Source organism: Vollenhovia emeryi, unplaced genomic scaffold (assembly GCF_000949405.1).
Source record: "Vollenhovia emeryi isolate VEMERY1.0 unplaced genomic scaffold, V.emery_V1.0 DF939178.1, whole genome shotgun sequence".
NCBI classification, from domain to species: Eukaryota; Metazoa; Arthropoda; class Insecta; order Hymenoptera; family Formicidae; genus Vollenhovia; species Vollenhovia emeryi.
In genome coordinates, this window is record NW_011967188.1 from 7,709 (window position 1) to 19,936 (window position 12,228).

The following is a 12,228-nucleotide window of genomic DNA, read 5'->3' on the forward strand; positions in this document are numbered from 1 at the left end:
TTCACGAATGTATGATTTACGGCACATATTTTCGGATTAAATTAGCTTAGGATTTCATCCGACGTTCTGATTCTCGTGAAACTGCTCTCTATTTAAAGTGTCCACGTTGATTTTTCAAATTTGCCCGACTTTCGTATTTACTGCCGCAATTAAAAATTTACATATGTTCCACTTGGCCCACTGTGGTTTTTCTAGAATTTCAATTTTACACGGTACGTCTGAGATCTCATATTGTGGCTTATTCGAAAAGATGCGATTCCCCGTATTCCGCGTGTACGCTACATATACTTGGCAGTGATTTCTCTATTGCGAAATGTTCTGCGTATACCGCGAATTCGAGTATAAAGCACGAGCTTTAGAGAAAATAGGAAGTTGGCTCTGAGATATTCGAAGGGAACCGTTTGATTTGATAGCGGCATCTGGTGCACAAGCAAATCGGTATTTAATGCTGTTACACGATTTCGCTTTGTAGCCCGTTAATTACAACACATTGATCGATCGTTCGTTTTACGCGCCGGCGTTTTTGCACTCATAATATTGACGTTGACGATTAATTTAGCCAAAATGAAATTGCCGCACGCCTTAATTATTTACTTGTTTCACAATACAAAACCCCTTCGCTTAGAATAAGGATCGTAAATTAAATGAACGTTTGTTTCTTGTGTTTGCAGATAAACAAGTAGTGCTGCCGCGTACCAACTTTGGGAATAGAAATGAGTTGAGGATCGACTACGATGTTGAGTCGTCTTTCGGCCGTGGTGGCCTCCATTTTGGTTCACCAGATATACTTTCTATGCACTGCCAACACATTAGGTAAATTATAAATTACTATAATATGCGTAATTATTGTAATGGGAAAAGCAACCCCGGGGAAAACAATCTCGTAATTTTTGTCGCGAAACAGATAATCGCTTATGATATGTTTAATGCCACGAAGATAAAGCTAACAGAATTGAAGATTAAAAAAGAGTAATGAAAAGCGGATTTGCTGTATACGTCAACGAGATTTTTGTACTATTATTTGTTTTTCTCGCGGAAACGCCGGCCTTTGTTGTCGGTGAAAAAATATTCAGGCATACTTGCCGGAAATGAGAAAATCAGATTATACTGAATAACGAGCTATGAGCTGAACGGTCGGTACCCAGACCTTGTCCTATAATTTTCCAATTAAGGCATTGGATTCTCATAAATCCACGAGTACGGACGGCTTCCATAAATTTGACGCCGTACCAAGCGACAAACCGCGGTCGACCCGGCATACTTTTAGATTCGAGGCGGCTCTTACAACGTTTGGATGAAATGCTGAAATTGAAGGGAAAGAAGAACTATGAGAATCGTGCAATTGGTCACGATACTTCCGAACGGTACGAAAGTCTGTTTTCCTTTGACAGAAATAATATAGGGCACTTTCGAAGCGTATTGGATCTGGGCGCGACTGCTCGCTGTCTTTGTGTAACGCGAAAATATATTACAATAAGGCGGCTTCAGAATTCGTCGGGAAATGCTTAGTTTTAATTTTTATCTTAAACATTTAATACGTAAAGGTATACGTTCGCCAACTAATTTTACTGTTAGACTCCTCATTTCTGTTGGACAGATTTTTGGGTATATTTAATAATATTTAATTGTAATTGAAGAGATGTTAACTGCAACTTCCCTGGCTCGTTATTCTTTCGAAATTCATGTGAATTCGCACGCGCGCAACAGTTTCTTTTACAAACGCGCTACTTTCTGATGCGTTGAGACATAATCCGTGCTTGCAAACGTATCTGAAACGAAATCCTGACCAGTAACCGAGCTTATCCCTCCCGCGGAGATTATGTGCTTCGTCTTTCTAGCGGATATTAGAAATCCGTTTGCCTCATTCCTTTTCCAAGGTGTCTCTCTGTAGCGAGAGAATTCAACTTGTTAGATTGGCGTAAGCGGGGGAGGGTGTTCTGCACGCCAGTAGCTAGAGCTGATACATCTCTCGAGGATTATCCCATCCTTCTACGAGAAATAGTTGGGTCGGGACCTTGGAAGGATAGAGAAACAGAGAGAAAGCAGGGCAATTCGTCAAAGCGAGGTGAAAGGAAGTTGCTCGCGCGCGAGGACGATCAGCTGGGAAAATAATTTCGAAGTGCATCTTTCACATAGTCGGGATTTCTTAGATCCTCGTGGTGAGATGAGAAAGATCCTCGGCAAGGTTCCTCTGACTGGCGAACCGAATCTGAGCGAAGCCGGCCGCGGGGAATCAGAACCGTTTGAATCGTCGAACTTGATGGAGAGAGATATTGCCATCCCCTTGCATGGTCTCTCCGAATTCTATCGCGGTTTCCTTTATTTTTCTGCACTCTGCTTGTCTCTTTCAACGGTGCGAGCTTTATAAGAGACCAGATTGCACGGTTTCCCCGGTATCGCCTCGAAAAACGACCACGTTGCTGGGAAACTGGCTTTATTACCTCTTTCTGTTCGATCTGCGCGCATACCGTGCCAAGCTATGTAAAGCTATGCTTATAAGATGCTTGATGCCTTCGATCGCAGAGAGTAAAGAAGATTACGCGGTTGCGAAAATTCCATCAAGTAGCATTGAAATATGTGTGTGCATCATATATATATATATATATATACATATGTGTTGTACATATACAGTGATGATGCACTGATTGACTTTTAGAGATATTACATTTACATTACACGGTGAGAATTAAATAATAATATGCTAAGATTATGTATCTTATATCTGTACGTATATGTTATTTAATCCCCACTATACATATCATAACGTTTATTATTAATAGATTTTAGATAATTAACTTAGTTTCCGCTATATTTAATCTTCAATATTCGAGACCTCTACATTTGCTAGACGAGTCGTTTATAAAACGCGTATTTATTGCTTCGCGGAAATTTTTTTACTTTTCCTATTACGGATAAATCCGTTTAGGCAGACGTATGCACAATACACGCATTGTTTGTAAAACATCTCGTAACGGGACGTTTACTTTAGCTATATTCGTTTACCTCGAATTTTCGTGAAATTATTTATTCAGTGCGATGTAATAAAAACATGCCGATGGCTGCGTATGCATTCGCGCGCCGAAACTATTTCTCGCTTTTGCGTTTCGATGTTGAAATACACGGTTTTACGAATTTAAGTTTGTTCTCTGGTCGGTATTTATTTTTTCGCATATTACAACTAAAATATTTTATTAAAGTGATTGTGACAAAACTTGTCGCGACTTTCTTTATAAAGATAAATAGGTTTTCAAAAAGTTTATTGCAATGTTTTCTTGTATGCGAGACGTCTGGCATATTGAGAAATCCGCCATTGGTTATGCAACTTTATAAGGAGAATATACTTGCGCGAACCGTCTCAGGAAGTTACATAGTCGCGTATGCTTCTTGCTGATAAGGCCATTCAAGATGTCGGCAAGTGCAGGGATTCGTTCCGTCGTTGTACATCGAGGTGGAAAGTGAAATCTTTTTCCATGTCATACACGCATCGCGAATAATTTTTTCTACCGTAAATCTAACATTTCAGACTTTAGCAAATTTAGAAAGATATAATTTTTTAGTAATTTTTGACTTTGTTCTCAATATACTTGTATTAACTTTACCAACTTAATGCAAAATTTGATTATACATTAATTACAGAATCCCAAAGATAAAACAACAGAAATAATTTCAGAAAATTATATAACTTATATCATTGAAGTTGTAAAAAATATTTTCTTTAGTAGCCAACATAAAATATTAAATTTTATATGAACTAGAAATGACAAAACGCGCGCTTCGCGCGCGCAATTCATAGTTGAGCACTGTATATTTTTAAGAATTTGTATACATGCAAAGAAGTAATTGTATACGCAATGTCAATTTAAAATATTACTCACTGATACGATTCGCAACAGCAGAGTTGTACATCGGTACATATATCTGTTAAACTGTAAAAATACAAATATGTATGATTATTATAGACTAATTATGTAAAATCGAAATTATTGTATTACATATACTTCATATTTTATATTTTTTAAATACTGAAAAGTTTTTCTTTTAAATATAAACTCACAAAATTGTATACGTATGATTTTGTCTTTAACACTTATTCGAATAAAAACACAGAACTGATGCTTTATTTCGCACAAGTAATAGATAACATAAAAATGTAAGACACTTACCTCACGGTTTCTCTGCTGTTGCCCGATGCCTTCTGGGCCTCCTCCTCCTCTCAGATTTCCTTGTTGCACTTACACAACACTCACTCGCGAAGATCATCGATCGCGCGAAATTTCCGGCACTCTCGTACGCGATGTGAAATACCGCGGAACGCACGAAATATTATTAACAAATATCGCGTGACTTTCTGTCATACAAATTATTCAAACTAACAACTTGCATTTCTGATTTGGCAGAATGGATAAATCACTTTTGAATTGGCGAAGAACGACAGAGCGAATTACAGCGCGAACGCCGAAGTCGCACAAATTTCTCTCTTTTCCCGAAAATGGAACAGATTACACAAATCTGATAGATAATTAAAAGCGCGATGCGTAAACGAGATGTAACCGCGACGAAGTATCAAGGTTTACATTAATATTTTAGATGAGTTAGTCTCATGAAATATCTGTATATACGTTGATAAAGACCCGTCGCCTCAACATACAATTCGCTTCTCACTGCAAGTTGTAGAAACATAATTAATCGAGGGACGTTACTCATTACTGATAAAGGTATACAAATCGATAGCGTTTTATCCCTACATTCGTCGCGATCGAGTCTTGGAAACCGATAACGCAAAAGTAATACCGCGCACGGAGCGACTCTCGCCACTGCTTGCCGGCTCGACGTTCGGCGAGCGAGTGAGAACGCAGCGACCTTCAGGTACACGATGGCACGCAAAAACATCGTACGTCACCGCGCTGAGAGAAAAACAACGACGAACGTTAAGAGTTCGTTGTCCCGCCTACGAAATTGAAAATTATGTACTTAATATTTTACATTACTTTGTTTCGCTACTGTTACTACGTTTTGCGTATCATTCTGCGGACTTATTGGTATTGATTAAATTAACGTTCAATTCTGTTCAATCGAGAAAATGTTTCGAAACAAAAATTGTTGTTACTTAAATTCTAATTACTAAGATTAGAGACTTTTCCTCAATAGTTGGTGTATGCAAATGTATATTTCTAAATTGCAAATCTTTATTTACTATAAATCTAAAAGAGGAGCGAAGCACACTGTGCTTCGAGAAAACTAATCGGCTTCGCGGAAAAGAGGCCTCAACTGTTCGATATTAACGACATTCGCGCTGTTAACATCTCTTTTTTAGAAAAGGAAACTATCGAATTAAAAAAAAATTTTGTTGCAGGTGCGAAGCCATTTCCAGGTTTTGAAAACTTGCCACGCTCATTTTGGCACGAACTTAGTTCACCTTTCACAGAGGTATATAAATTGCATTATCAAATTTTTATAGTTGCTTAAGTTAACTTAATATATTGGATGGACTATTTTAATGCATAGTCATAAATATTTCGGCTGTTATATGTACTTTCCCTGTCGATATCTTTTTTGAACGTATCATCTGTCTAAACTTGTGGAAATTACGTTTAAAATATCGAACTACGTATAAAGAATAGAGAATAATTGGAATAACTGAAGTAATACAATATGTTAAAATGGTTCAATTCTGATAATATTTAAAGGACTTCACGTTTCTAATAAAAAAATGGCTTTTGATTAATTTTGCTGAAATTGAAATATATGTTACTATCTTTATCTTCCCGATGAAAATTATCAATGAGCACCCTCCTAAAAATCAATAGTATGGCCGCCGCAGAGCTTTAAAGCCTTAAAATATTAGAATTTGGATGTAAAACTGACATAGAGTTTTAAAGTCAGAAGCTTATTTTCGTCTAATTGTAAGTATTAAGCTTCTTTTTGTCTTCAGCAAAATTAATCGGAAGCCATTTTCCATTTAAAATGCGCGGAATTCTTTTGTTTTCTCTCCAATAACGACTAATATCTAAATTACCCATTTTTTGGCAGCGCAATGACAGTCTCCTTTTGAAATATTTTTTAATAAGACAGACAATGCAATATCCAAACTTAATACCATTTTTTAAATTATATTTTTAAACTAAACGGCCGTGGTAATAGCAAATTACAATATTTTTAAACTCTGAATATCCGCTTATTACAATCTTTTGAACAATTTTCGCGATAAAACGCGTATTTCTCATTATAAAAAAGTTTATCTGCCTTATCGAAATTTACAATGCAGGCTTTTACCGTTCATCCACCATTTGAATGTTTCGTAATCACCCTTTACAGTGTTTCGGATAAAATATTACATGTACTTAGGATTAACGGCAGTCGCAACTATTTTATGTTGTTTTAAGAGACTACGGTTCCCTTGATTATATTACAAGTACGTTAAATAATAGAAGGAGCGGTTGCATTTTAGCTTTTATCGTAGGTTTACGAGGTGGAGAATTTCGTGACTGAAACAGGTGGCACTCCTGAACCGAGGCCATTTTTCGAGGATCCAGAAAGCAACATTACTGTACAGCTCGGCGCCCAAGTCTACATGCACTGCAGAGTACAAAATCTACAAAATACTCTTAAGGTAAGTTATACGTTTCCATCTTCAAGAATATTCAACATAATACATTTGCTGACAACCTTAGGTCTGCGTAACGTATGCAGCTTTTACGTAGTCATACCAATGTGAAACTTTCCAATTAACATTTAAGGATTCTTTTTTTATTATAAATCTCTTAATTTCTTTACAATCTTAATGTCGTAGAGAGTACGAGTGAACATTGTAAAAATATTTTACAATGTTTCCATGTATAAAACTCGTATAGGAATATATATACATATAGTAAACATAACATTTTGTGTTGTAAAACTTTACAAACAACATTTAAGGATTCTTTTTTTATTACGAATCTCTTCATTTCGTTAAAATTTTAATGCAGTAAAAAGTATGAGTGAACATTGTAAAAATATTTTTATAAATATAATTATAAAACGTTTTGTAAAAATATTTTACAATGTTTCCATGTGACTCGTATAGGAATATATATAATAAACATAACATTTTTGAATGTATGCAATATTACGTTACCTTCTAAAAGCCAAGCACTCCACACTGTTTTATGTAGAGACTTTGTTGATTTTCCCGTCCCCTTTCCCATGTGCAGCTACTATGCAGCACTTACCTCATCCTAATTCTCCCAAAGGAAATTCCGCGGATGGCGGTAGGATATTTTCCTCCTAATTTTGTGGCTGTGCTACTCTATTATTATGACGCAAATGACATGTTATGATGCGCGAGTTTTCGTACCTCTTGTGCAAGCATATGTGTTTATTCAATGTAAAATTGCCTATTTATCGAACACGCGTGAAAGTCGCATTTAAAAATCTATTCTAAAATATATATACCATTTGTATTCCTATTTCGCGTAATTTATTTGTAAAATGAAATTTTTAAAATTAACAAAAGCGCGTAAAACTTATGGGAATACAATTATAAATATAATTATAAAACGTTTTGTGGGATTCTCTCTGGCTTTTAAGTTACAATATTGTTAGCGCAAATTACAAGATTTAACAATATTATTAAAATGGATTCTCTATATTTTCACTGTAATAAAATGATCCTTACAAATATAATTGCATATTAAAGGTTAGGTCATTGACTTCAATGATTTTGATATCGTATTGTTAGGTATATAAGGATATGGGCATTGTTAAAAAAATTGTAGTTGTTTGTTCAAAATTACTAACCTAACAATCAAAAGTAATCATTTTCTCCGGTACGCGGGACATAAGACAATACATTTTATTTTTAGATTTAAAAATAAAAGGAAGATGATAGTCAATAGATTAAAATCACTTATGTTATTGGTATCTTCTTAAGCATTCACTTTAATGTATGAAAAAATAACAGAATTTATATTCGATAAATTATGACGTTCAACGTACGTTTGTGCGGCTCATTTTATTTGTTAATATTTTTTAATAACGTAAGTAATAGCTAAAACCTTTTGTACAATTAGTCAGAACCACGTTATTGATAACGCATGTATCATTAGTGGAATATCGGTGAGTTCGCTACTAACATGCAGTCTTATTGTAATTTTCAAGTTTTTACTTCAAGTTTCCGCGGTTCTCTTATACTTTGACTATTGTTTCTTCTCACGGTATTGTTTCCTGATCGGTTATACATATCGCTCTTAAAGGATCTCATCCTTACATATAGATGCAGTGAAAGCATTCAGCAGAAACTGATAGTTGTGAGCACTTGAAACAGTTTCAAACTGGATATTGCCGAAGCTCTTAAGACAGATAACACTTTGTTACCGGTAAATACCGATATTCATACAATGTGGATGATTTCACTATGATATTGCCAGAAGGGGAAAATTTATTTGTATACAATGTTATTGGTTTAGTTAAATTTCCGGTTTTTTAAAATAGTTATTATTGTTAATGTGCTATTTTGTGCATACTTATGTGTAAATTTTTGCTTTTTCAAAATCAAATAATTTAATGTTTTACGTAAAATTCATTAATAATGAAAACATTCATCGCGCATTCACTTATTTGAGTTACAAACTTTCGTTCAATGTATGTTTGTCGATATTGGTTGTTACAAAAAGCAAACTGGGAAAAAGGAATCAGCACCGTTGCCTTTGCGATGTATCGTGATCAATAAATCGTTGCTGAACTTACCAATCTCTCGAGCAAAGCTCGAGTCGCATAGGAAGCATTTACAAACAGTGTACCAGAACATTTCGCTCGTTGGTTTGCGAGTACTTGGAATTCAATCTTTCTAAGTGAGAGTGCGGTGGGGGTTGAGTGGAACAAGTTGTTTCATACGGTGGAATGAGAGCTGTATACATTTGTCTGCATTCTTACGGACGCGTTTTTGAACTCGATTTAAGAACTGACTTAAGAATCTTCCAACTCTTTTTCAATTTGCTAGAAATACCTACTATGTAAAATAAATTATCATCGATTGTTGTTATCACGCGTGTAAAATCATGCCAAATTATGTTAGGTGAGTAAGAATATATTAAACAGAAATTCCGGTAAGCATGTGCCATCGATAGACGAACCTAAGTGTTCTTCTGCATCAAACATGCCAAATATTTGCGAGAACGAGCCAACGTGCTTTAAGAGGAATTTATGTCATGAATGATATTTTCGGCATTTCCATTATAGCAAATTTTCCCTGCTGGCAAAGGATTTATTTCTGATATTTATTATTTTCATTAATGTGCGAATATATTTCTACCATAAATAGTATAAGTTGTTTTAAACTGAACACACATTATATTTGTTTATGTTATGACAAAGTTAAATATTATTAAATTACTAGTAGAGGTACGTATACGCGCACATACAAATTATTGTTAAATATATTAGTCGGTAAAACCCCTTCGTAATGAGCGTGGAAGATTGTTTGGTTTATTCCGACGGATGCAGGAGAAAACTATGGAACAGCAACTTCATTAATAGTAACAAAAGACTTATTTCTTGCTTCACGATCAATAATGTTAATAAGATGGTTGCTTGAACTACTCTCTAATGCAGGATCCATGAGTTTGCTGTTCCAGCTGTTTATTCTCAGTCGCCCAGTGTCGGACGAGTACGAAGAATGATTGACTTAAACTACTTAAAGACAGCCAATGCCTGTAAGCACTCACCCGTTGCTTGATGAAATAATCAATTTATGTTAAGCATCTCGGCGCGCATATTTTAAACACGTATTCTCAATACATTTTCAAATTATCCTATTTTCGTCTTAAAGTATCGAATTCGCATGTAGGAAAAGTCATGCTTAGGAAATCTGGGGATAAGCTGGCAGAGAAATCTCTTTAGGAATCGCTTTGGATTCCGTAATCTGTTTTTCATTATTCGCCGCATATGGCGTTGATCAAATATCAACTATTTTGCAGATCTGTATTATTACATGTAAATCACAAATAAGAGGAACTGACGATATCGGTATAGATATAGGTACTCAAAGTTACCCGTACGATGCAAATAACCTGCTTCTTATAAGTAAGACTTCCGTATTCCGAATTGTCTCGAAGTCGTTACGAACTTCTTCCTGTTTTCGCGACTTTCCGCGCATATAACGTGCACATCGGCCGAACTTTTAACGGTGTTCCCGTCTCGCGCCACACTCAAGTTTGTACCTGTGTAATTAGTTTGACGAGGACTCGTTACTACATTAATTATAAACGAACCAAGACTCTCTCTATGGTGATACGACAGTAACGTCTTTCGTTTCGTATTGCTTAAAATAGATACAAGTTGTATGTGAAGAAAGAATGCATCGAACTTAAACGGTGATATATTTTGAAGATTCCAAAATATCGAAATATCGCACGGAAAGAAAAATGTAGCTGCCGTAGCTGAAAACTGCATGTGGCAACTAAATTTCAGTGGGAAAATATGGATAGCTAATATGTAGCTGTAACAGCTAAATATTTTGCTACTGTGCCCTATTGTGTTAGATGCGACAGCAAACCTTTTGTTGTGATTTAGAAATTTATAGTTACGGTAGCAAAATATTTTTAGCGAACCATGATTAACTGCGGTAGCAAAATTTTTTTTAATGCGAAATTGCAAAATTTCGCACGTTATAAGAGATTAATATTTTCATTATTAGCTGATTATTATAGCATATTATTCATACGTAGAATATATATAAAATATAATAAGCAATGTAGAATATAAAATCAGATAAACGGTAAAAGTATCGTCTGAAATTTGAAAATCTAGAACAGACGATTCATCGGTGTGTAAACGCGCAACCTAAATGCGCAAATTGGATTTTAATATTCATTATCTCCTTGAAATTATTTAAATAAATAAATAAATATAAAAGCGGTTTTAATTAGTTAATTAAAATTTCTGTTTACGATTAAGTTTGAGATTAAGCAAACTCCCGAGTTTCGCGCGTTTTATTATTTTCTTTTCTCGCATTTCTCGGTAGAAGTTGCAGAGGATTGCTATGTATAATAGATCGAATAGATGTTGAATAAGTGCTTCTCGATTGCCCGACCGCATTGATTCGTTGTGTGCATCAATTCTAAAGGGAATCGCGTGCTGGATTGTCTTTCTACTCGTAGTAGTGCAATACTGTGATGCATAGTGGTATCGCTTTCTTGAATTTAATCGAGAGTAGAGTTCTAGAAAACGATTTATGCAAACTAAAAGCTCTTTAAATAATGTGAGAAAATTAAAGCACGAAATTTTACCATTAATCCATTAACATGTAATTACATATTGAAGTATTCATATTTCATTGATACACGCATACGCTAATGAACACATTAAAAGCATACCTACTATTTTATTTATAAAACAATAGGGAACTATTGAAATTTAAGTCCGTAAACAAAATTTGTATCCGAAAGCAAATTATATATTTTACGCGTTTTATATTCTATTTACAAAGTTAATTAAAATCAACATGTTGATGTGTAACAATAATTAATAAATAAAATGGAAATTTAGGTATGATATTTTAATTAAATTATGCAATTTTATCATTGGCCGGCATTGTTTATCATTTTTTTATCATTAAAATTTGTACTGTTATTGGTACTTAATTGATTTAAAATATCTCGATTACTATTTATTTTGTTATTATTTCGTTTTTTTTTCGTTAAATAGTTGTTATATTACTGACACAATTCGACTTGTAGAGAGGATCGAATTAAGCGGGTCCTTTAGAATCTGTTACTTACATTCGCGCAAGTTCTGCTATAGTTTTCTAACATCTACGTACGCCAATAGACATGACTATTCGCATTGTAAATTCCATGGTAAATTATGCTGTTAAATCTGTCATAATGTAAAATAACTCTGCACAAGAATCCCCGGTCAAGTTTTTCGATATGTTTTACCCTTTAATATATGTATATTAAATGTTTCCCTCGAATTCGCGAATGTGAATCACTATTGCACATATCACGTCATTACGTTCTAATAATTTGAAAAATTATTTCATCAAATGCACCAGAAAAGCGACATGGCGACAATGATTTCGTTAATACGCTATTATTGTCAAGCTAACGAACGATTTCGTCGGTTCACTCCATTTTCCAGATTTTTCCCGTTACTTTCTGTCTCCTCTTTCGCGGGAAGTTTTATTTTCGGAAAGTTATCATTTCATTTCGCACCATGTATCCAACTCCTCTTCAATTAATTATTTTCCGT

General features: G+C 34.8%; 1 protein-coding gene across 2 annotated transcripts in view; it reads left to right on the plus strand.

Moving 5' to 3' along the window:
- The first annotated feature begins 621 nt into the window (after positions 1-621).
- Positions 622-12,228, plus strand: part of LOC105563286 (peroxidasin) — a 105,040-nt gene continuing 93,433 nt past the window's right edge. The window contains exons 1-3 of one of the 2 annotated variants that reach the window (XM_012014749.1): positions 622-813; positions 5,354-5,427; positions 6,461-6,610. In XM_012014749.1, coding sequence (XP_011870139.1) covers positions 735-813; positions 5,354-5,427; positions 6,461-6,610 — 303 coding nt within the window. In that variant the 5' untranslated portion in view covers positions 622-734. The remainder of the gene's footprint in view (positions 814-5,353; positions 5,428-6,460; positions 6,611-12,228) is intronic. The other variant, XM_012014750.1, reaches the window with a different exon arrangement.